At 33.4% G+C, this 23,011-nt stretch overlaps 3 protein-coding genes across 3 annotated transcripts; 2 read left to right on the forward strand and 1 right to left on the reverse strand.

Moving 5' to 3' along the window:
• Window positions 1-46: 46 nt before the first annotated feature.
• On the reverse strand, window positions 47-22,910 carry LOC144855460 (adhesion G protein-coupled receptor L4-like). The gene is made up of 24 exons (XM_078713330.1): window positions 22,769-22,910; window positions 22,061-22,303; window positions 21,504-21,785; window positions 20,865-21,041; window positions 20,102-20,404; window positions 19,509-19,703; window positions 19,056-19,216; window positions 18,760-18,862; window positions 18,566-18,676; window positions 18,187-18,265; window positions 17,581-17,763; window positions 16,936-17,059; window positions 16,242-16,345; window positions 15,711-15,813; window positions 15,233-15,383; window positions 3,377-3,443; window positions 3,185-3,245; window positions 2,787-2,884; window positions 2,348-2,525; window positions 2,093-2,152; window positions 1,671-1,821; window positions 1,330-1,418; window positions 575-1,077; window positions 47-373 (listed from the first exon to the last, which is right to left on the reverse strand). The coding sequence occupies exons 3-23, from the start codon at window positions 21,757-21,759 to the stop codon at window positions 1,009-1,011; spliced, it is 2,823 nt and encodes a 940-aa protein (XP_078569456.1). The 5' UTR covers window positions 21,760-21,785; window positions 22,061-22,303; window positions 22,769-22,910; the 3' UTR covers window positions 47-373; window positions 575-1,008.
• On the forward strand, window positions 8,731-10,881 carry LOC144855466 (uncharacterized). The gene is made up of 2 exons (XM_078713337.1): window positions 8,731-8,796; window positions 8,960-10,881. The coding sequence occupies exon 2, from the start codon at window positions 8,961-8,963 to the stop codon at window positions 10,614-10,616; it is 1,656 nt and encodes a 551-aa protein (XP_078569463.1). The 5' UTR covers window positions 8,731-8,796; window position 8,960; the 3' UTR covers window positions 10,617-10,881.
• LOC144856134 (uncharacterized) lies at window positions 12,071-14,183 on the forward strand. Its single transcript, XM_078714100.1, has 2 exons — window positions 12,071-12,100; window positions 12,471-14,183. Exons 1-2 carry the CDS (start codon window positions 12,071-12,073, stop codon window positions 14,181-14,183), a joined length of 1,743 nt encoding a protein of 580 aa, XP_078570226.1.
• Window positions 22,911-23,011: the final 101 nt, after the last annotated feature.

Consider the following 23,011-nt stretch of genomic DNA (forward strand, 5'->3'; position numbering starts at 1 on the left):
TAAAAATATGACATGATTGTGTACCATATTTATTTCAGTAAATAAATGCACATAAAATAAACATTCTAATTTTCATTATTTTGTTCACAAAATATCTCACATCTTCCACCTACACAAATATCAAAATAAACGTTTTGTACCTTTAACTTGTTTTCAAGTCAATTCACAATAACAATAAGTGCAAATAGCAATTCCAAACTCCCCAGAAACAATCTAAAATATATATAAATCTAGAACTTAATGCTCAAAGGATATGATACTAATTGATGGATGGATATTTAATTGATCAGAAGAGTAAAATCAAAACATATTTTGCTGCAAAAAGGTCAAAATCTAATTTTCCTGCTTACCATAACAACTTCTTACTTTAATACTCCTGTCAATAACATAATTTGTTCCATAGAGAGTGGGATTTAGTGGTTTGAGTGAGAGTGGGATTTAGTGGTTTGAGTGAGAGTGAGATTTAGTGGTTTGAGTGAGAGTGGGATTTAGTGGTTTGAGTGAGAGTGGGATTTAGTGGTTTGAGTGAGAGTGGGATTTAATGATTTGAGTGAAACTCAGCCAGCCAGACTACCTCCTGTCAATAACATAATTTGTTCCATAGAGAGTGGGATTTGGTGGTTTGAGTGAAACTTTTTCCAGCCAGACTACCCTAATAAGAGATAAAGATTAATTTGAATAAAAAGCTACAGCAGAAAGAATTTCCACAAATTAATGCTCTCAGCTTCGGCTACAAACAATTTGACAAATCTTAATCTGAGTGCAATCCATATCCTTCCAAGTTTTTTCAAACCACACGCTTGCCGAGTAGTATTACGAGCGGGCAGTATATAAATGCAAAGTGCGTCATTCAGTCGGGTCAGAAAAAAGAACTTTAGATTTCGGTATTGGACATGTTTCTTTGAGATAAATCATACATTAACTCAAACAAACCATCTGCAGTTCTTTATTTATCTATTTAGAACATGCTTTTTCTTTATAGTGCTTTCTTTATTAATTCGTCCAATCTCAAATCCTCCATGATGGTTTCTTGTGATATAGTACAGGTTTTTTCTTGAATGGATTTTCTGAATTATTCTGAAGAAGAAGAAGAAAAAAAAAGTATTTTAGCTTCACTGGGTATGTTTCATACAGTATTTCTGGGTTACATTTTCAGTTTTATGTACATATATCAGTAATCTGTAGGCACCTGTACGATGCTAGACTATCAAACTTTATGTGAAAACAAATTTGATGTGCCCATATATGGACACAATGATGTCATATCACTACCATATTTGGGTACATCACATATTTGATAGTGTAGAGATTTAAATATGATCAACCTACATGCTTGGGTTTGTTCTCTAAAGTGGACTGTGATTGATTCAGGTTGACATCACTTGATGTTACCAATTCTTTGTGGTCCTTGATTTCTCCTAAATAAAATAGAATTTAATTTTAATAAGCTGATGGATATGGACTATTATTAGAACTATAACATACAATTATATTATTTTAGTGTGACTTATTAGATTAAATGATCAAAGAGCAACTTTGTTAAATATTGAGAAGTTATAAAGCCAGTGTAAACTTTTTTTAACTAGAGTCCTATATTATAGAGCTATATAATGTTAATTTACGAGAAGTGGGGTGTGAAGAAGAGTCACACATATGATGCGGTGCGTTACCTTCTAAATCCTCAACATGCATACTAACAGCCTTGCAAGGTGGTGCAGGACGTGGTGGTGTAGGTCTTGTGGTTGATGCCGTTGACTTTTTATATCTGTTACCTGATAGAATGAGACTGGCTAACCTATGGTCATCTCTAACATTGGACATCTACAAATAACAATAAATACAACAAAAGCTATTTATTCATTATTTTACCGATCTAAGTTAGTTTTATTAACAGATTATTGATTATTGATTGACGGCAACATCCTCCCCATCAATGTTGCTATCATACTTTCAAGCTACATTCTTTCTCATACAAACATTTTTTGTTTGTTTCCAAAACAAACAACATAAAGATAAATATGCTAAAATTTTACATTAAATAATATAATTTTGAAACTTGGATGTGAATTATAAATAAACAACTTGTACTTACCCCTGGAGAAATACTGTTTGAAATTTTTTGAGTCCATTTTAATTTGAAAGCACCTCGTACCTAAAAAAAGAACATTTAGTTTGAATTACAGCCTTTTGTGTCACACAACATGAAAAAATTGATTAAATAAGATTTATTGAAAACTACTTTGATAACAATTCTTTGTGCTGTACATAAATTACAGAAGATACTATTGGGGTAAGCAACACTAGTTCCCTCAAACATAAACAAACATTTAAATACAAAAATACTTACATCTGAATTGAGAGCACAATAAAACAAGAAAATAAATACACCTTGTAGACTGTTTAAAACTGCAAACATATATTCAAACACTAAGAGATCAGAGTTGAGTGACAAGGTTCCAAATATCCATGTTGCTCCAAGAATTGGTAATAAAATGACGGATCCCTTTATGCCAGATCTAATGGAGCTAGAAAGAAAAAATATCACAATAGAACTGCACATGATGCAAAATAATTTTATGCTAATGGAGCTGGAAAGAAATAAGCAGATAATAAATCTAATAAGTTAATCAAGAAAAACAAATAAACATTTCTAGAGAATGCAGTAGTCTAGTCAAGGTTGAGGTATATAAGGGAGGAAACAGATTTTGAGCTTCATAGTTCTATTATTTGAACATTTAAAATCAAAATGCTGAAGTTATTACTGTAAAAGGTTTTAGAAAAGCTACCTGAACTTGGGCGAGCCATCCTTGTTTTTAACTTTTGGCAGATTTATTGAAGATTGAATGATAATTTTAATAACTAGAATCAAAATCCCAGTGTTTATCTGAAAGAAATAAACAAACATATTGATTTTTTAACCCAAAAATAAATGTGAAACAATACAGACAAGAAAATCGCCAAAAAATATCAAACTTCTGATTTATGTAAAGAACTATGTCTCTTTGTTCTTTTATACAGTATGTCATGTTGATGCTGGGGTAGTACTGGTGCACAAGCTTCCCCGCTTGGCCAGCCAAAATGATACATGAATCATTGTGATAGTACAGCTACAGTAATACAATTGTACTGTACACATGCAATATGAATAGTATTAAATTAATACACTCCCTCATGTATCACTTACTACAATCACAACCAATACAGGCCCGACGAAAAACCAGCGTATGTCTGTTGATAACCAGCAACTAAAAAGAAAATTAAAGTATCGATAACAACAATAACATTATGTACATTAATTCAATAGCAACCTTAGCCATAACTATTCAAGGTCGACCTCATGATGAAGTTGCAAATGATTGTGTAAGTGTATACTTACTATTCAGCTGTCCCATAGCCATCATAAGCAATTCCAAGTGAAGTTCCAACCAGTATAATAGGCATACCTATTTAGTATTTAAAAAAATGCATAATTTTGTCTTTGTAAATGGAATTTTTTAAAATTGTCAAGTTTTAATTAAGTAACCTTAAAAATATAATATAAAAATGTTGGTATTACTTTTACAGTGATGCAATTATATATATGAACTTTATACATTGCTCTTTTTAGAGTTCATTTAGAGTTCACCCTTGATTGTGTTGGTGGGAAGGGTATATTTTGCCTGTCTTAAAACTAAAAGATTTTCCAAGTTTCAACTTGGAATATTAGTACACAAAGTTATAACCCAAATCATAAATGCTGTTTGTTTGTTTTGATAGTCATTTGTTTGATATTATATTGCACTCTGTACCCTATTACCCTATAAATGTGTACACTGTCAGCCATTACAACATAATCTTAACAGTAGGACTATTATGAGGATCAAATCAAGGTTAGTGTTAAACAAAACCTAGTATAGTTATCTCATTAAATTATTTATAAGTTAAATTATATATTTTGAACATAAAATTAAATGGAGTGGAGTTGTGGCTTGGTGGTTATGATGCTTGTCTACCACTCCAAGGGTCCTGGGTTCAAGTCCCGTCACATGTCAGGATTTTTTCTAAGGACCAAATTACTCCACTCCCAAAGACTTGTAATAAGACTTTGTTTATGTAGAGCATCTTGTGTATATGTTTGTCTTGTGAACCTCTGAGGGTCCCTAATGATCAGCAATAGCTGGATGGATCACCCTCATTAAATATGGTTTAAAAAAAAAAAAAAAAAAAAAAAAATGCAATGATAGATTTCAAATTGAAGTATTAACAGAAAAATATACGTTAATCTGTAAAACAATTTAGAGATTGAAGATTGAAAGGCTGTCAATTATAAACGAACTATACATCATCATAAAAACAATTTTCTAATTTACAGATGAGTTGTCTTAGAGAAAAACATACTAGAAAAGTTATTGTAAAATCTGAAGATGTTAAGCAAGTATTAGAAAATGCATTTGACTGTATAGTGAAAGACCAAGCAGACTTTGATTCACATTTAAAGAAGATCAGAGAAGTTATTAAAACGCATAAAGAAACAATTATTTCTAAAGTTGAAAAAGAAATTCAAAAACTATTGTTGGATCTTGAAAATGTATGTAAACAAAAGAATGATGCCAGGGACATACAAGTGAAAGAGCTAGAATCACACCAAATGCAGATTGAAATTCTAAAGAAGTCAAGTGCAGAAACAGATATCCATGCAGTCAAACAAAATGTCAAAGAAATGAATTCAAGATATTTATCTTATGCTAAGAATCTCAAACCATATGTGACATTTACTACACACCTGGATGATGCTCTAACAAAAGGCCTTGGTGAAATCACAAGTATTGATAGTAGGTTCATCATTGACAAAGATGATAGATCCATTACAGTATCAAAGGGACAAACATTTGAAGTGAAAGCAAAAAGTCTGGATAAAAGTGATACATGTAAAGTAGCTGCTTCTCTGATAACTCCATCAGGTGAAAAAACTGCCACTGAGGTAAAAGACATAGGAAGTGGAAAGTATAGAATAAAAGGAAGATGTGATAAGGAAGGTGATTGGAAAATGGAGATCACTGCTGGAGTAGCACACTTTAAAGGAACACCAGTGAATATCAAAGTGGAACCACAAGGACTTGTACATACCATTGATAACATAGGTGTACACAAAGTGGATGGGAAACACAAAGTATCAGACGTAGTACTAAGTTCAGATGGTTGTATATTAGTATCCAGCTTCAGTAATGAGTTATTGAAGTTTACCAAATCAGGTGCATTTGTTGCCAATATTAAACTGGCACAAAATGCCATGGTCAGTAGCATGCATAACATGGGTAATGGTTACATTGTGTACAGTGATACAGGAAGACAGATGGTTGTGATGCTTAATGATAAATTTGAAGAGGGCACACAATTTGGTAAGGGAAAATTAAAATGGCCGTGTGGGTTAACAGTAGGCCCATATACTCAAAGACAAGTTCTGTATGTAACAGACATTATAGATAACCGTGTTTATATATTTACTACTGTTGGTAGGCTGTTGGCTAAGATAGACTTACATGGTCAACACCCCTATGATGTCACTTTAACCAGGAAAGGTCATTTAATGGCTATTGATCATGCTAATCATAAAATACTACTGTTTGATGCAAATGGTATTATTAAAACACTTGTAAGCCAAGGTAAAGAAGATGGAAAAGTTATTCATCCCCATGCAATAGTAACAGACAAGGATGAAAATATAATAATATCCAGTGAGAATAAAGTACAATTATTTGATCAAAATGGTGTTTTCTTAAAACGAATAGATAATATTGATGATGGACTAGCCAAACCACTTGGAATCGCAGTAATCTCTAACAGACCACAAACAATAGCAGTAGCTGATCATTATGGTGTTAAAATATTCAATTACTAAAAACATCCAAATGAAATCATAGGAACAGGAACACTAGTTAATATCAAAGTGGAACCATGAGGAATTGTAAATACAAAAGTTTATAAGCTTTTTCTTGCTGTGTACTGTAGTTATATTATGTTTGAGAATTAATGTTATGTTCATGTAAATTTCATACTTAATTAAAATTCATAGGTTTGATATTATACAAATATTTACTGGGTTGAGGGGCATGGTTAAAAAATATAGCCAAAGGTGCCATCTGGAGACTATCCTATATATCGATACTAAGTCGAGGGATATATAATATGTCTCCAGATCACTGAGGGCTATATTTTTTACCGAGCCCCAGTGAAAGCCCAGTAAATATTTGTTTTATATACCGTACCACGCTAGGTCAAAACGAACCAATCCATAACCATAGACTTGGTGCAAGGCCTAGCTAGCTAGTAGTGGAACAGTTTCACTGTATTTGATAATTCGTCGCTTCAATTAAATATATGCAATAAATATTCCCAAATCATACTTTATTTGTTTCTTCATATTTTAATTGGCCGCTAAACTTAATATTAATTTGAAAATAAACATAACTATTCCTCATAACATTTCAAACGATTTGTATTGTTATCAAGCCATAGCAAAGTCAACATTAAATGACCTCAAAACAATTTTATTTCATGTGCTGCTTGTTATTGTGCGTGGTAGTTTCTAAGTCATGTATTGTGTGTGGAAATGTTTTGTGAACACTTAACAATCAGACTATACAACAGCGTGGTAGTTTCTAAGTCATGTATTGTGTGTGGACGTGTTTTGTGGACACTTAACAATCAGACTATACAACCGTGGTAGTTTCTAAGTCATGTATTGTGTGTGGACGTGTTTTGTGGACACACAAAAATAAGATTAGTTACTTGACTAATTGACAAAACCAAACTAATTATTTTAATGGTGTTCTTTTTTCTTCATGTAATTTATACCTTTTATAATGATTTATTAATACCCTCAAATCATTTAATGTACATTTCATATTTTGAATATCCAAAGGCTACAAACAACAGCATTATTAGCTTTGGAATCGGAAATTATTTATAAAACTTTCAGGCCTTTTATGGTACAAAAACAAACTCAAAGAGCAGTCATAATTCACTCAATTATATCCAGGTTGAAAATGGATATAATTAATGACTAATTATAATAAAAAGAAATACTGTATTTCAACAGACAAGAAGTGTAAACTGCATTTTATAAATGTTGTAATTTTACAGATGTCAATTGTAGCCTTCTATATTTTTTCTATACAAATTTTATTACTTACTGTACCTTGTAGTTTTAAATCTTAGGAAATGTGTTCGTTTATGTAAATCCAATATTAAATATCATTAACGTTATTTACTATACTATTACGGTTGAGATATAATTAACTATTATATTTTATTAAATATCATTAAAATAAAAATAGTTTAATTATTGTGAGACAGAAGGAGGCGATTACTTAGTATGTATCAATTATGAAAATAAATGCTGTTGTCCATTGTTATACTAAAGACACTTTCCTTGCAATTTTTGACGTTTTGTAAAAATAATGCATATATATTCTTACAAGATACAAGAAACTTGATTTGTCTTTAGGTCAAGTTCAATATTGAATATCGAAACATGGCAGGCTGGAGGCGCTTGACCTTTGACAAGATCGCCTAAAATTTTTTTTAGTATATTAACTTTACAATACTTAGTGTTGTATATTCTGGTACAGCCGCTCCATAATCTCTTTGCTTTTCTTCCTTTTTTTAAATTTATACTAACAAATATCTTTTTATTAATATAATAATAATAATAATAATAATATATCAAAAATGTATTAAATAATATTTAGGCCTATCGCATAATATACAATCTATGATAATTTAATTGATTGATATAAAAAATCATTATACCCAACTACTATCTCCGTTTCTTATGCAGAACATCATTTGAATAAAAGAACAAATCACACATCTACACATAATCAAACATCTATCTCTAACCATTTTTTCAATCTTCATCGACTAAAGCCTAAGTATAGTCGTTATCTCAGGACCGTTCTATGGCCACCACCAGGTAGGCTTACTTCATTAAGGCTTCTATGAAAGGATGTACTGGTTGGGAGCAGGAACGCTAGTAGACCAAACCCAGTACCGTTTTGATTACGATCAATTGGGAAATTACCTCACGAGTTTTGGATCTTCTCTTGTAGACAGTCATAGTAGTGAGCTGCTTAAATGATTAGAATCAATTTATTTTTTACATTTTTACTGTTTAAAGACAAAAAAATGATCGCAATAGGTACATATACTCTGCACCCTTTTCAATTTAATCATTGCCAGTCGCAGCTAATTACCATTGCATCACCTGATAAATATTAATAGTGAGACTACTAATTGTTGTATCACCAATAAAATATTATTAATAAGGTTAGTTGTTTAAAATTTTGATATTGTTGTTTCTTGATGATGTCACATTTATTTTGTTAATCATTTATTTAAAATATCAATAAGTTGAAATAAATTTTTTTAATGTCCTATAAGACATTTTCGAGACATCCTTGACATTACAAAAGATCATCTAGAACTACTTTACATAAAAAAGGAAAAGAAAATATAAGCAAATCTAAATTGCTGAAATTGTAACTTCTATTCAACAGTTGTGGGCATCGATATTATATTAGGCTTGAATCAACACTTCCTCAGGCAATTTACACTTGTTATTGTAATAACAGTTCAAAGTTCAAACTTTACGGATGAGAAATCTCTTCAACTGAAAACTGTTGTGTTTGGTAATTTGTTTATGAAAGAAGTCACAATACCAAACCAAAATATACACTGTCAACCGCACCCAGTGCTTAACAAACTGTACATCGTCTGTGAAGTTAAGGAACAAGAAACTAACATCAAGAAAATAAGGTTTGTATACAAAGTGGAACATATTACATCTTCTGTTGAATTGATATTTTCTGCTTTGTTTGCTTGTAAAATAATCAATATACTATTATAGGCCTACTGTAATTGTTGCTGACTTTGCCATTGAATTTTCAATTTTTTTCAATACTGTACTGTATTTTTTCAGAATGTCAACTCAAGAAGTGAAAGGTACTCGCTGCCAAGACCATCCAGATAACATAGTAGATAGGTTTTGTACAACTTGTACTAAAAGAGTATGTAAGAAATGTTTTATGAGTTGTTATAAAGATGATCATGATATCATAGCAATGAGTGATGCTATAGATGCATTTAACAAACAAGTTACTGAAGTGATCAGGTCAGTAGATGATATCAAGCAAGAATTAGAAACTGCATTTCATTCTATAATGGACGACAAAGCACATTTTCAATCACATGTAAAGATGATCAAAGAAGTGATTGAAATGCACAAAGAAACAATTGTTTCTAAAGTTGAGGAAGAAACACAAAAACTATTGTTGGATCTTGAAAATGTATGTAAAGAAAATAATGATGCCATTGAAAATCAAGTGAAAGAGCTAGAATCACACCAAATGGAAGTACAAAGGCTGAAGGCATCAGTTACAAAAACGATGAACAAACCAGAAAAGACAAAAACACTTGATGATTCCAAGCCAGATTTTGATCAAGTCAAACAAAACATCAAGGTAATGAATTCCAGGTATTTACCTGTGAAATACATTAAACCAACTTTCATTATAAATGAAAATTTGGATAATGTTCTCACAAAAGGCCTCGGTGACATCACAAGTATTGATAGTAGGTTCACCATTGACAAAGATGATAGATCTATTACAGTATCAAAGGGACAAACGTTTGAAGTGAAAGCAGAAAGTCTAGATAAAAGTGATACATGTAAAGTAGCTGCTACTCTGGTAACTCCATCAGGTGAAAAAACTGCCATGGATGTAAAACCGGTACCGGTAAGTGGAAAGTATAGAATAAAAGGAAGATGTAATAAGGAAGGTGATTGGAAGATGGAGATCACTGCTGGAGTAGCACACTTTAAAGGATCACCACTGAATATCAAAGTGGAACCACTAGGACTTGTACACAATATTGATAACATAGATAGACACAAAGTAGATAAGAAATACAGTGTATCAGATATAGTGTTGAACTCAGATGGTTATATATTAGTATGTAGCTATTGTAATGAGTTATTGAAGTTTAAGAAATCAGGTGAATTTGTGGCCAATATCAAACTGGCTCAAAATGCCATGGTCAGTAGAATACATAACATGGGTAATGGTTACATTGTGTTCAGTGATATGCAAAGGAAGGTTGTTGTGATGCTTAATGATAAATTTGCAGAGTGCGCTCAATTTGGTAAAGGAATATTGATATGTCCACATGGGTTGACAGTGAACAATGAAACACAAGTTCTGTATGTTTCAGATAGTAAAGCTGACTGTGTTTTTAAATTTAATATGAATGATGGCAGGCTGCTGAGTAAGATAACAAGTCAATTTAGTTTTCCGAGTGATGTCACTTTAACCCGGGGCGGTAAGTTGATGGTTACTGATTATAATAATCATAGAATACAAGTGTTTGATGCAAATGGTACCTTTATCAAAACACTTAACATAAGTGATGGAGAAGATGAGAAAGTTGTCAAACCCTGTGCTATAGTAACGGACATGAATGAAAACATAATAATATCCAGTGGGAAAAAACTACAATTATTTGACAAAAATGGTGTTTTCTTGAAACAAATAGGTACTGCTGTTGAAGACCAAAATATCCCATTGGAATCTCTGTAATTTCCAACAGACCACAAACAATAGCAGTAGCTGATTTTGAAACTAACAATGTTAAAATATTCAATTACTGAACAGTCTACATGAAACCTGTAGATCTATATTCTTTATATGGATTATATCTGAAATCAAAGAATGAATGAATTACAAACATTTTGTACATTGTAAATATAGCTTTTTTTTGCTGTGTTATGTTTTTGTAGTGTTTTTAATACATAAATATTTGTATTTATAACTTGCTTTTTTCCCAGTTTAATTAGATTTCCCATAAGCCCTAATAATATGCTTTAGTTATATTCATGTCAATAATAAAAGACTTCCATTCAGAATCGCTATAATTTCCAACTAACCACAAAAAATAACAGTAGCTTATTATGAAGATCACAGCATTGAAGTATTCAATTATTAAAGTCTGTTTGTTGTAAATTCCTTTTATTTGACTGTTAATTTAATTGATTTGGATTTATTGTGTTTATTGTTTTCAGTTGAAAATAGGCATTTATGATTCCTCTGCTTTTCTTCTTTTTTGGTTAATATCTTATTTTGTTTTATGAATCATTTTTGTGTGTAAAGTGCTTAGAAACATTGCATTAGGCACTATATAAGACTACCATTATTATCTATCTATATATTAATGCTACTAAATTGGTGGTGTAATTTTACTTATCGCCTCCGAAACCGCTGAATGGTACGTGCTCCCATTTGGCACACTGATGTTTATTGATGGGCCGCACACGATAGGCTAATCACTTTCCTGAATTTTAAAAATAAACACTAAAAAAAGACAAAAAATAACAGTAATTTGTAATTCTCAGCGGCCATGTTTTGCGAGTTGTTACATAACATATCAACTACGCAACCTTCTCTGTGGCCGGATCTACAAATACCATGCCGAGCCACCAAATTAAAACAGTGTTTAGTCTCGGCAGCCAAACAACAGTATCGACTGATCGCGTCATTGAAGTTTTAATTAATTAACACCTATCCTTGGATCATAATATATTTCATAAATATCGGCTAGCTCAGTGAGTAAAACACCGTGGCCATTGATATCAATGTTTTTGTGCATATATATTTATTTGTTTTGTAGTACAATATGTTGGGTTTTAAAAATCTTCCAGATGACTTGATGGGAAAACTTGATGCAAGTTCTGTGTAAACTATATTTAGGTCTAAATTTACAGATGTCCTTGATAAGGTTGTTTTTATTTCAAATCTATAAAAAATATAATAAATTACTAAATAACCAGTTGTAAAAGAATTATCAAGGTAGGCCCTAAAAATTATGGTAATATACTTGATAGGTAGTTTTGTGTATTATGATTATAAACTAGATATAATTATGACCGTACTGGCAAGTCATAGTATATCAGGAAGTCCTATTGTTGATAATAAAGGAAGTACTAAATACAACGTCATTCATTGTGAAGCCACTGTGCCCATAGTGTATGTTGTCTATGCAAGAAGAAGACATTCAAGAAAATAAGGTAAATAAACTCTGTTTAACAATAGTGTTGATTTTACATTTAAAAAAAAACATTGTTATTTAGTTTAGGGTGCAAATAAAAGCGATTGTGGACACAAACTACAATTTTTTAAATGTACTCAGACATTCTTTAGGCAGGAGGGGCTTCAATTCTCCCCTCTAATTTATACTCCTCTGTCCTTTCTTAAATTTTTAAACTATCTAATTAACTTTTTCGTTTTAATTGCTTTTTATTTATTTTTTTATTTTTTGCCAAGTGCAGTCTGCTAGCAAATGGTGGGGTTTGTTCGAACCCCTTAAACTCCCACCACACCCTGTTAATGGGCCTGTTAATTAAAACCAGAACTGTATTTGCATACTGTATTTTACAGATGTCAAGTCAAGAAGTAAAAGGTACTTGTTGCCAAGACCATCCAGACAACACAGTAGAAAGATTTTGTACAACTTGTACAAAAAGTGTATGTAAGAAATGCATTATGAGCTGTTATAAAGATCATCATGATATGATAGGAATGAGTGATGCTATAGATGCATTTAACAAACAAGTAACTGAAGTGATCAGGTCAGCTGAAGATGTCAAGCAAGAATTAGAGAAAACATTTCATTCTATAATGGACGACAAAGCAGACTTTGAATCACATGTAAAGATGATCAGAGATGTTATTAACATGCATAAAGAAACTATTGTTTCTAAAGTTGAAGAAGAAACGAAACAACTATTGTTGGATCTTGAAAATGTATGTAAGCAAAAGAATGATGCCATTGAAGGTCAAGTGAAAGAGCTAGAATCACACCAAATGGAAGTGCAAAGTCTGAAGAGGTCAAGTACAGAAACAATGAACCAACCAGAAAAGACAAAAACACTTGATGATTTCAATACAAATATCCATGCAGTCAACCAAAACGTAAAGGAAATGAATTCCAGATATTTATCTTGTGTAAATAATCTCAAACCAAACGTGACATTTAATACAGACCTGGATGATGCTCTAACAAAAGGTCTTGGTGAAATCACAAGTGTTGATAACAGGTTCATCATTGACAAAGATGATAGATCAATTACAGTATCAAAGGGACAAACATTTATAGTGAAAGCAGAAAGTCTGGATAAAAGTGATACATGTAAAATAGCTGCTACTCTGATAACTCCATCAGGTGAAAAAACTGCCACAAAGGTAAACATAGGAAGTGGAGAGTATAGAATAAAAGGAAGATGTGATAAGGAAGGTGACTGGAAGATGGAGATCACTGCTGGAGTAGCACACTTTAAAGGAACACCAGTGAATATCAACGTGAAACCAGGAGGACTTGTAGATACTATTGCAGCATACAAACATATTGAATACAAAATATCTGATGTAGTCTTAGACTCAGATGGTTGTTTATTAGTATCAAGTGACTGCAATGAATTATTGAAGTTTACTAAATCAGGTGAATTTGTTGCCAATATTAAACTGGCACAAAATGCCATGGTCAGTAGAATGCATAACATGGGTAATGGTCACATTGTGTACAGTGACATACAAAGAAAGATGGTTGTGATGCTTAATGATAAATTTGAAGAGCGCACTCAATTTGGTAAGGGAATATTAGAATGGCCGATGGGTTTGAAGGTAAAAAATGAAGTTCTGTATGTTGCAGACATTCACCTTCATTGTGTTTGTAAATTTAATGTTGAGGATGGCAGCCTGTTGGGTAAGATAGGATTCCAGGGTGTAGGTAAATTCCATCCATATGATATCACTTTAACCAGAGGTGGTCATTTAATGGTTACTGACCGTAGTCATCATAGAATACAAGTGTTTGATGCAAATGGTACTTTTGTTAAAATACTTGTGAATAAAGGTAAAGAAGATGGAAATGTTTTGTATCCCTGTGCTATAGTAACGGACATGGATGAAAACATAATAATATCCAGTATGAATAAACTGCAGTTATTTGATAGAGATGGTATCTTCTTAAAACGAATAAATGATTTTAATGATGGACTAAAAAATCCAGCTGGAATCACTGTAATTTCCAACAGACCACAAACGATAGCAGTAGCTGATAAAGATAACAGTGTTAAAATATTCAATTATTAAACTCAGATGGTGGTATATTAGGCAACGTAATAAGTTATTGATTCAGGTGAATTTGTAGCCAATATAAAATTGGCACAAATTTCCAGGATCAATAAATACATAACTAGTTATATATGTTTAAAAATTATACTTATGTTAATGTAATTAGAGTATGCTAACATGTTTAATATTATTAAAATCAAAACTTTATAGTCTCTGAAAAAATTAAATCTGAATCTTTAAAATCATATATAAAAACTTGTGTATATGTCACAGCAAAATCGGTCCGGCCAAAAACATTATTATTTTTTTAGGTTGTTGTTTTTACTATCAATTTTTTTTTTGCCTTTGTAAGAAACTACACAATTTTCCCAATTACTTTATCCTAAAAATTAACTAGACTAATAAAAGATTTTGAACCGAACACCGATTTATTAATGTCTCTTGCACATTTTTATTCTTTCCATTTTAATAATTTCAGTGGTTTTTCGTTGGAACTGTAATATTTAGTATATTTACTTTAAGCATAGTTTACTTCACGTTGGAACAACGGTTCTCGTCAGATCACCGAAGTTAAGCAATGTTGGGCCTGGTTATGAGCTTGGATGGGAGAATATCGGGTGCTGTATATGGAGCTGGGGTCCCGTTAGGCATTTGAAATCAGCACTGCTGACTCTTATGGCAGCCCCTGCATCTAGTATCTGCTTCAGACGTATTGGCCCATGCCTTTCCTCTGGTCAAGGTGGGCACTGGACAAGAGAAGCCTTTGATCAATGTTAGGACCAATCAAGGTGCTTTAAACAGTCCTGGCTTAGTTTCATCCATCATTCAGATGAATGTAAAACTAATTGACATTGTCGTTCACGACAGACGTTGGCCATAAACAGTTTACTTCAACCACTTTTTTGCGTTACATGACATATTCCTTTTAATCTACCTCGTTAATAAATTAATCATCTAGAGATGATGCAATTGAGTTAATTAAAGTTTGTATAGACCACATTAGCTGAACAAAGAATATCAACAGAGTGGAATATCAGGACAACACAAACATATTTTAATTGACTTACCCCATCCAATGATGTAGTAGTAAGGAAACCTGTTGTTGTTATTGAAAACTTTCACCAACTTGAAATACAAGTTAACGCCCTCAATGAGCATCCAGCAAAATGACACAGTGTAAAAGAAATGTAAAGAAATCGCAATCACTTTACATACTATCTGCAATGAAACCATTAACTAACATTTTATCTCAGCAAATTTCTCTATAGTCTTTGTATTAAAAATCTCCTTAATCCCCCTTAATTCGACCCCTTACTTGGACACCATGCCTTCTCATCAAAACAGTTTAAGCTCCTTATCAGGTTGTCTGGCATTTGGTAAAAATACTACATAAGCAGGTTAACATATTAATAACAAATATTTTTCATAAATTTGGTACAAATTAAAGCAAAACAAACAAAGCAGGGCCAGAATTAAAATGTTTGATTTGACTAGGGTTCATTTGTACGAAGCACAAATTACCTTTTAAAAAACACATAAACATACCTCATTATTGGTTGCTCCTATTCCAGTGACATAAAGAAGTTGAGCACAAAATAAAGATGCTATCAAGTTTTTGTGAATAATAAACTGATCTCCAAGTAAATTTCTGAAAAATTGTTATAAACTATTTGATGAATTTAATCCTATTCTTATAATTATTTTGTGACATTCACGCTAGCGCTTTTTTGTTGACTGTCAGTTAATATTTCAATTTAAGGGCAACACAAATGCTATCTCCTGTTTAATTTTTAGTTGGTAATTCATGTAAGGAAAGAAATAAACTTTATTTAACTTTAAAAAATCATGTACCCCTCTTCCTCCATAAAGGATATTGGTTTTGTATGGCACAAATTAACGGTGTACAGGACAGCCTTATAATAAATTGGAATTTGAGATTGGATTGAGACCATCACAAGAGGTTCTCATTTAATAATAAGTAATAAATAAGATTGAATTGTGACCACCTTTATATACATTGCAACAAATTATACAAAATAAATTGTTGCCACATACAGTAGGCCTATAGTTTTTTACCTGAATAAGACAAATACGACAAATGCAGCCAGAAGACAAGTGAGTGACAAGTAGCAGCACACAGTAGTGATCCAGCTCAGTATTTCCTCATGTATTGGATCTATCTGTTAGAAACAAACACATAAAATAATGCATGTATATTATCATAGGTAAGGCAAGAGTTTTGGTAATGTGAGTGTATTATGTCTGTCCAACAACTTTGGCATGGGTTCGAGGCTGTCTCAAGTCTTCTCGGATAAGGACTACTGTATACTCCATAGGTCCAGTGTACACAGTGTGCACTTTAAAGAACCCAGTTCATCATACAAGATGAGTAGGGGGTTACTCCAGTGAACTGTTTCACAAAATAGCCCCAGTGTCAGGGGGATTACCACAGAGATTAAATTACTATTGATAATCCATGTGCCTAAAGGACATATACAATTTTTAAAACGTAGTTCCACTACAAGCTATGAACATGGATGAGAGAAACATCTAATGCAATGTCTATAAAGTTAATCTTTCTTCAGTTAAGTAGTTCATTAGAACATCTCTTTTCATTGTATACAGGAAACATTGCAGTGGGAATCAAGTAAAAAAGCTTGCCTTGCATTTACTAGTCCCCCCAAGGTTGTCCCCTGGATATTAGTTCAAATGGGCATAAAGTAAAGAACTAAATAATTAAATATTTTACTAACAAAACTATGTTACTTACCGGGACATCAGTGACTCGCATCAAGACACCAAATGTTGTGAGATGATTACACTTACACAAGATGTAGAGCACGTCAGAATTGATTAAATGACAGCCACGTTGAGACCACAAATGCTCAGAAGACCTTGCAAGAAGCAAACCATTTAATAATCAGTTATTAGTATTGGATTGGAAGAGTGGGGGTTCTAAGAAGAGAGGTGTAATTAAGAACATTGCCAAACAGTTAAACAATTTTGGAAATCAAAATCATAAGCAATATGAGGCCTAACACTACCAAACTAGTTTGATTAAAAAAGTGTGACGTGCCCGAATATGGTAATAATATGACATCATCATGTCCATAAATGGGCACATCACATTTTTTTGTCACATGAAGTTTGATAGTGTAGACAGAGCTTTAATCATCAGTTTCTTGTGCACATTTTTTTGTTGGCACTGTGATGAACACACCAATTAAAGTGTAGGCATAGCATAAGTACACCTTACTCTACTCCACTCCTATCGTTGGGGCAAGTGGGTAACTTAATATTCAATTCCAAATTGTATGAAGCGAGGCTTATATACTTAAAAATTGGTTGATACCTCAGTTTGGGCTTATTCCTGAAACAGTAAGGTATATTACTTGCGTGATTAAATCAAACACACTTTGTTTGGTTGATGTCCAGGAATGAACATAGCAGTTCCATCTTTTTCTCTTCATACGTCTCATTGTGAAGTTTGACAAGCTTTAACTCGATATCAACGTCAGTGAACATGTCTGTAAGCTGCGGATACGTTGCTATCGATAGCAACTTGCTATCTATCAAAGTAAAGTTTGAATCTCCAGACCTATTAAAAAATAAATATTTGTTATTTTCTTCAAGAAACTGAAAAAATGTTTGTAACATCATGACATGATCACAATAAAGAATACTTTAATGTTATTGGCACAATTAGCTCCAATTGTGGATGATGTGTTCATCCCATTGCAACAACAAAAAATGTGCACAAGAAACTGATGATTAAAGCTCTGTCTACACTATCAAACTTTATGTGACAAAAAAACATGTGATGTGCCCATATATGGACATGATGACATCACTACCATATTTGAGAATATCACTACCATATTTGGGCAAATCACACTGTTTGTGTCTAACTAGTTTGATAGTGTAGACATAGCTTTACAGCCTTCACGGCTAGTCATGCATTACGCTAATTATTTACTGTATATAAATACAAATATATCTAATGTTAAATTGTACACTTTACTCTGTTATATTTGATGTTGGTTTGATCCACATATCTATGTTGTTAAACTGCAACGTAGCAACACCCAATTCAGAGTCGACTGTCAAGAGAAAAAAGTGGTAAAATAAAGTGATAGAGATTGAGATAACACAATCATTCTTGCATGTGTATTACCGATCATAACAATTGTCCGATCACAGCGCTTGTCTGACCGCAGTGCTTATCTGACCACAGCAATAGTCTGACCACATCCCTATCTGACCGCAGCACTGCTAACTGTAGAGCTTGTCTGATTGCAGCACTGTCTGACCGCAGCACATGTTTGACCGCAGTGCTAATAACCACAATGGACTTTGATGCATATCTAAATGAGATTTGCTTTAGTGAAGTTACAACTGACCTGATGTTTCCAGGTTTTGGAAGTTGGTTGGTGACAAGGAGACTAACTGGTTAACTGTTAATCCAGATTCTGCCAAATCAGAGTTCACTATATGACTAGAGACATACATATCTGTTGGATAATAACAAAAAACTAAACATCAAGACTTCATTGATAATCCATGAAGAGGATAGAGGTTTTGTTATGCAACCTACCTAAATTTTTCTTTACAATATGAAATGAATTTCCTACAGTCAAAAGATCCAAGGCAAATTTCTCCATTATGTCTATCAAATGTATCACTTCAGAATCATCTGCCTTGAAATTAAAGGAAAAACACATTATGAATGTGAATGTTATAAACATAACACACACAAAAGACAACTGCTTTTATCATAACTACTTTTTGAACAATGCCCTCCTCCCCCCCCCCCCCTCCCAAGTACCTACTTGTACAATGCAGACCTCCCCAGTACCTACCTGTATAATGCAGACCTCCAGTGGTACCTACCTGTTGCCATTCTGCTGCATTATCAAGGTCAATAATTTGACTGGCTTCTGAGGTGACATCATCAATGTATTCATTCACGTCTTCTTCACTCCATAATCGATCCACACCAACAACAAGAGATTCTAAATAGTTTATGCTGTCCAAGACACTCGGCGAAGGATCTGTACAAATAAAATTATCATTTACCATATTCTTCTACATTTGTATGACTTATTCAATGAGTGATGTTATTAGCTGTTGTGGGTTTGCAGATAATTTAAACCATATAGTTTAGTGGCGGATCCAATGGGGGAGGGGGCCCAGCCACGGGATCTGCTACTGTAGTTCTACGTTTGGTTAGACTAAGCCAGGGGATTCAAGGGTTTAAATAAACACTCCCAAGCCACACAATTTTTAAAGAGAAGTGTCCTTCTTAAACTAAAGTCTAGCAGCGGAAGTACTGCAATACATTACCTTCTGTTGTCATTTCAGTTGTTGTTGGACAAAGATGCTCATTACAACTGACCACTACTTCAGAAATTCCTGTACAGTTAACTCCATCAAAGACTGGTGGGTTGTCACAAAGTCTTGTTTGGGTGGAATTACCTCCACCGCAATCCTGATTACATCCTCCAGAGCTCCATGGCCCCCACTGACCCTCGACAATATCTGAAAAACAAACACAGCCCACTATGCAAATGAATGTTTCAAGCTCAGATGACACAACTGCAAAGGAAATTAAAGGTAGAGGGATGGGGAAGCCACAACATTAAATGCATTTAATAACTGTTGTGAGTTCTGTCAGGCTGCTAGAAAGAAGGTAGCCAACTTCATAGGAGCAAAAACGTTGGGTTGGGTCTATACTAATAATTAACAAGTTAAGGTGGTTAGGTTTATATTTTATCAATCACATCCACACATATAGTTGGTTCTTCTTTATCAATGTTATAATTATGTGGTCTATTGAAATTATGTTCTGAGCCAGTCATTAAATCTGTTCATATCTTGTAAATTCAGTGAGGAAGGTAGAATCTCCCTCTTCTTGATATCTAACCATAAAACCTTACCGTTGTTCAAGGTATAAATATCAAAAGCGTTCTCCGAATTCCATTGGCAATCATACGTACTGGTTGCATTTAGGTACGTGTCATACGTGTATGTCTCATTCACTGAATTAAGACATGCATAGGATGAAAGTGCAAAGATTGTTCTACTAAAATTCAAAGTAACAATTGCACATTTTTCTATTGGAAACAGACGCTCTTCTGCTGGTGAATCTAACAGTTTATGTTTACTTTCCATTTCTTCCGTAAATAAGTACTCGTAATTATATCTACTTCGGCAGCCTAAATGTTTGTAAGTTGTTCCATCTGTAAATAAAAATTTAAATATTTTGTAAACTAATAATTTTAATAACTTAAATGTAATTATATGCGTCCTGAAGCTTATCAGGAAACTGAGGAAAATTGAATAAGGCCCTCTATGGACTCACGGCAGTCAGCAGTGCAGCGCCTACCCAGATAAACAACAGGGGCTAAAGGACCAGTCCGGGTAACTCCTACTCTTCCGAAAGATACACTGGGTTTTTTAAAGTGCACTCAGGCCAGTCTTCCAGATTTAAGTCCTTAAGTCTTGTTCTACCACCAGAAAAATCATGGTCGATGAGAGACTTGAACCTGTGCTGATTGTATGCCTTCTAGGATTTACGGCACCCCTGCCTTAACCTCTCAGCCTCTCGACAATGATTAGTACTTTATTTTATGCTAAGCTAGTTATTTTGTGCCGACTTGCTATAAAGTCTCTATGTGAATATCAAAACAAACTACTTACTTTTCCACGGACATTCTTCAGTGTTGCAGGTTCTATTATCAAAACTGTTTGTCTCTGTGCAATTCTGAACACCATTCACATCCGGAAAACAATACCGCCATCGTTCTTGACTTCCTGTTCCGCATGCTGCATCACATGAACTCCATGATAGCCATGATGTCCAATCATTCAGGAATGCTGTAATAATTGATATATTAATAATTAGTATCAATCAAAGGGGGATTCTGGAAAAACGAGTAGTGCTTGAAAAAAAAGGGCAATAATTGTTCATAGTGCCCTTTCCAAGTTGCCATTTCCACTGCCACATGCACTTTAAACTTTTAGCCAAAATGCAACAAATTTATCAGCAAAATTGTATTTTATTCCTAATCCTACAAGAGAAGTCCGAGAAAAGTCTGATCAGTGGCAGTGGTGTAATGTATAGATCTGAACCCTGGTCTAAGTGGCCCTCCAACGCTGAAGGCCTCACTGATTTTTAGCCTTTTCGACATATTTTTTTTTCCTGTTTTACTCCTCTGGCCACTGCTCAGGAGCCCCTGGGTTTAGCATACTGTAAACTACCATCAACATACTTCACGCTATTTTTATGCAACATTGACAAATTCCTATCTATATTATTTTTAAAATTATTGAATTTACATTGCTTGAAGGTATAGAGTTCAAACTTCCTGTTAAACTCATTATCTCTTGGGCGAATATATTCCGGAAGGTTGTTGTTTCCCAGGCAATGTAAATAACTTCCGTCAATGACAAAGAAGTCATGTGTTCCGTCAGACTCCAAAGCACAGCGAAGGTCCGCATTGTGACGATTAGTTTCATTGCCAACTAAAAACGTTTCATTTGAGGTTGTTGATTCCAATGAAAATGTATCCTTTATTCTCCAAGGCAAGAACATAAACCAAGGACCTATATCATAGTACACTGTAAATGAATGAAAAATAGATTAAATTCAAAGTTCGCATTTAGACTGACCAAGACCATTTAGACTGACCTGGGAATTTTAAACTGATATGTGTATTTTAAACTGACCTGGGTATTTTAAACAGACCTGGGTATTTTAAACAGACCTGGGCATTTTAAACTGATATGTGTATTTTAAACTGACCTGAAAATTTTAAACTGACAAGGGCATTTTAAACTGCCTGGGCATAAACTGACCTGGGCATAATAAACTGATCTGGGTTTTTTTAACTGACCTGGGCAACGGTTGTCATAACAATACAGTGCTGAATCTGAAGAATTATATTCCGTTGCCAGAGGTGACAAGTCACAGTTGTTGTTTATCGCTTCGTTGCCAGCCGAAAAACAAAGTGCAGATGTCTGGTTTGTGACTTGTTGTACACATTCAATGTGGCACCACTGTAAATTGAAGTCGAATACATTTTGTGTAACTAATGTCACAGTTTCTAAAATGGATACAGATGTACCAGTGACATTTCCTGAAAAAAAAAATCCATATTTTAAACATTACTGTATGCATCTCCATATTAATAGATTGGGGTGGATATAGCGATGAAGCTTGCTAGTTGTTTGGCACCCTTCCCACCTTGCACTCAAAATTAAACTAAATATATAAAAGGTAACAGTATGATCTTGGAATAATTGTCACTTATGATCTTAAACCATCACTCCATATCTACAAGGTGTGTGCTAAGGCAAATTCTATGATTGGTAGGATCAGAAAGTCAAACAAAAAAATGTTTATTCCGCTTTACAAAACTCTTGCGAGGCCTTACAGCAAAGGAAAGACTAACTGCTCTTGATTTGCCCTCACTTAAAGACAGAAGAGCTCAAGGCAATATGATAGAGGTCTTTTTAACCTTATTCAGCAGATTGAAAATATTGAATTTCAGCAGTTTTTCAATATCTCCCATCTTGAATCTAGGGCCCACGAGGTCACTTACATTTACAATTAAATTCCTCCACAAAAAAAAATTTTTTTTTATACAAGAGTGACAAAGCCTGTGATAAAGCTCTTATAAACTACCCCTACATGTGGTTTCATGCACAAAACTTTATACATTCAAATTACATAATATTCTTTGAGAGAAGGAGTCCCAGTGTAATGACGATCTAAGAGACTATGGTCTTATAACTAACTAGCATTTGTAAAGGCACCAATGGCGTCCAATACCATAAACAAATAC

This window comes from Antedon bifida, chromosome 11, assembly GCF_963402885.1.
Source record: "Antedon bifida chromosome 11, ecAntBifi1.1, whole genome shotgun sequence".
NCBI lineage: Eukaryota > Metazoa > Echinodermata > Crinoidea > Comatulida > Antedonidae > Antedon > Antedon bifida.

What these genes read in the sequence shown, in the direction of transcription:
- LOC144856134 (XM_078714100.1), top strand. Translation starts at nt 12,071, where the DNA reads ATGCAAGAAGAAGACATTCAAGAAAATAAG. An exon ending in AAGACATTCAAGAAAATAAG is followed by an intron (nt 12,101 to 12,470) that starts GTAAATAAACTC and finishes TGTATTTTACAG; the next exon opens with ATGTCAAGTCAAGAAGTAAA.
- LOC144855466 (XM_078713337.1), top strand. Translation starts at nt 8,961, where the DNA reads ATGTCAACTCAAGAAGTGAAAGGTACTCGCTGCCAAGACCATCCAGAT.
- LOC144855460 (XM_078713330.1), bottom strand. Translation starts at nt 21,759, where the DNA reads ATGTTCTTGCCTTGGAGAATAAAGGATACATTTTCATTGGAATCAACA. An exon ending in ATTGTGCTCTCAATTCAGAT is followed by an intron (nt 2,153 to 2,347) that starts GTAAGTATTTTT and finishes TTCTTTTTTTAG; the next exon opens with GTACGAGGTGCTTTCAAATT. An exon ending in TAGAGAACAAACCCAAGCAT is followed by an intron (nt 1,078 to 1,329) that starts GTAGGTTGATCA and finishes CTTCTTCTTCAG; the next exon opens with AATAATTCAGAAAATCCATT.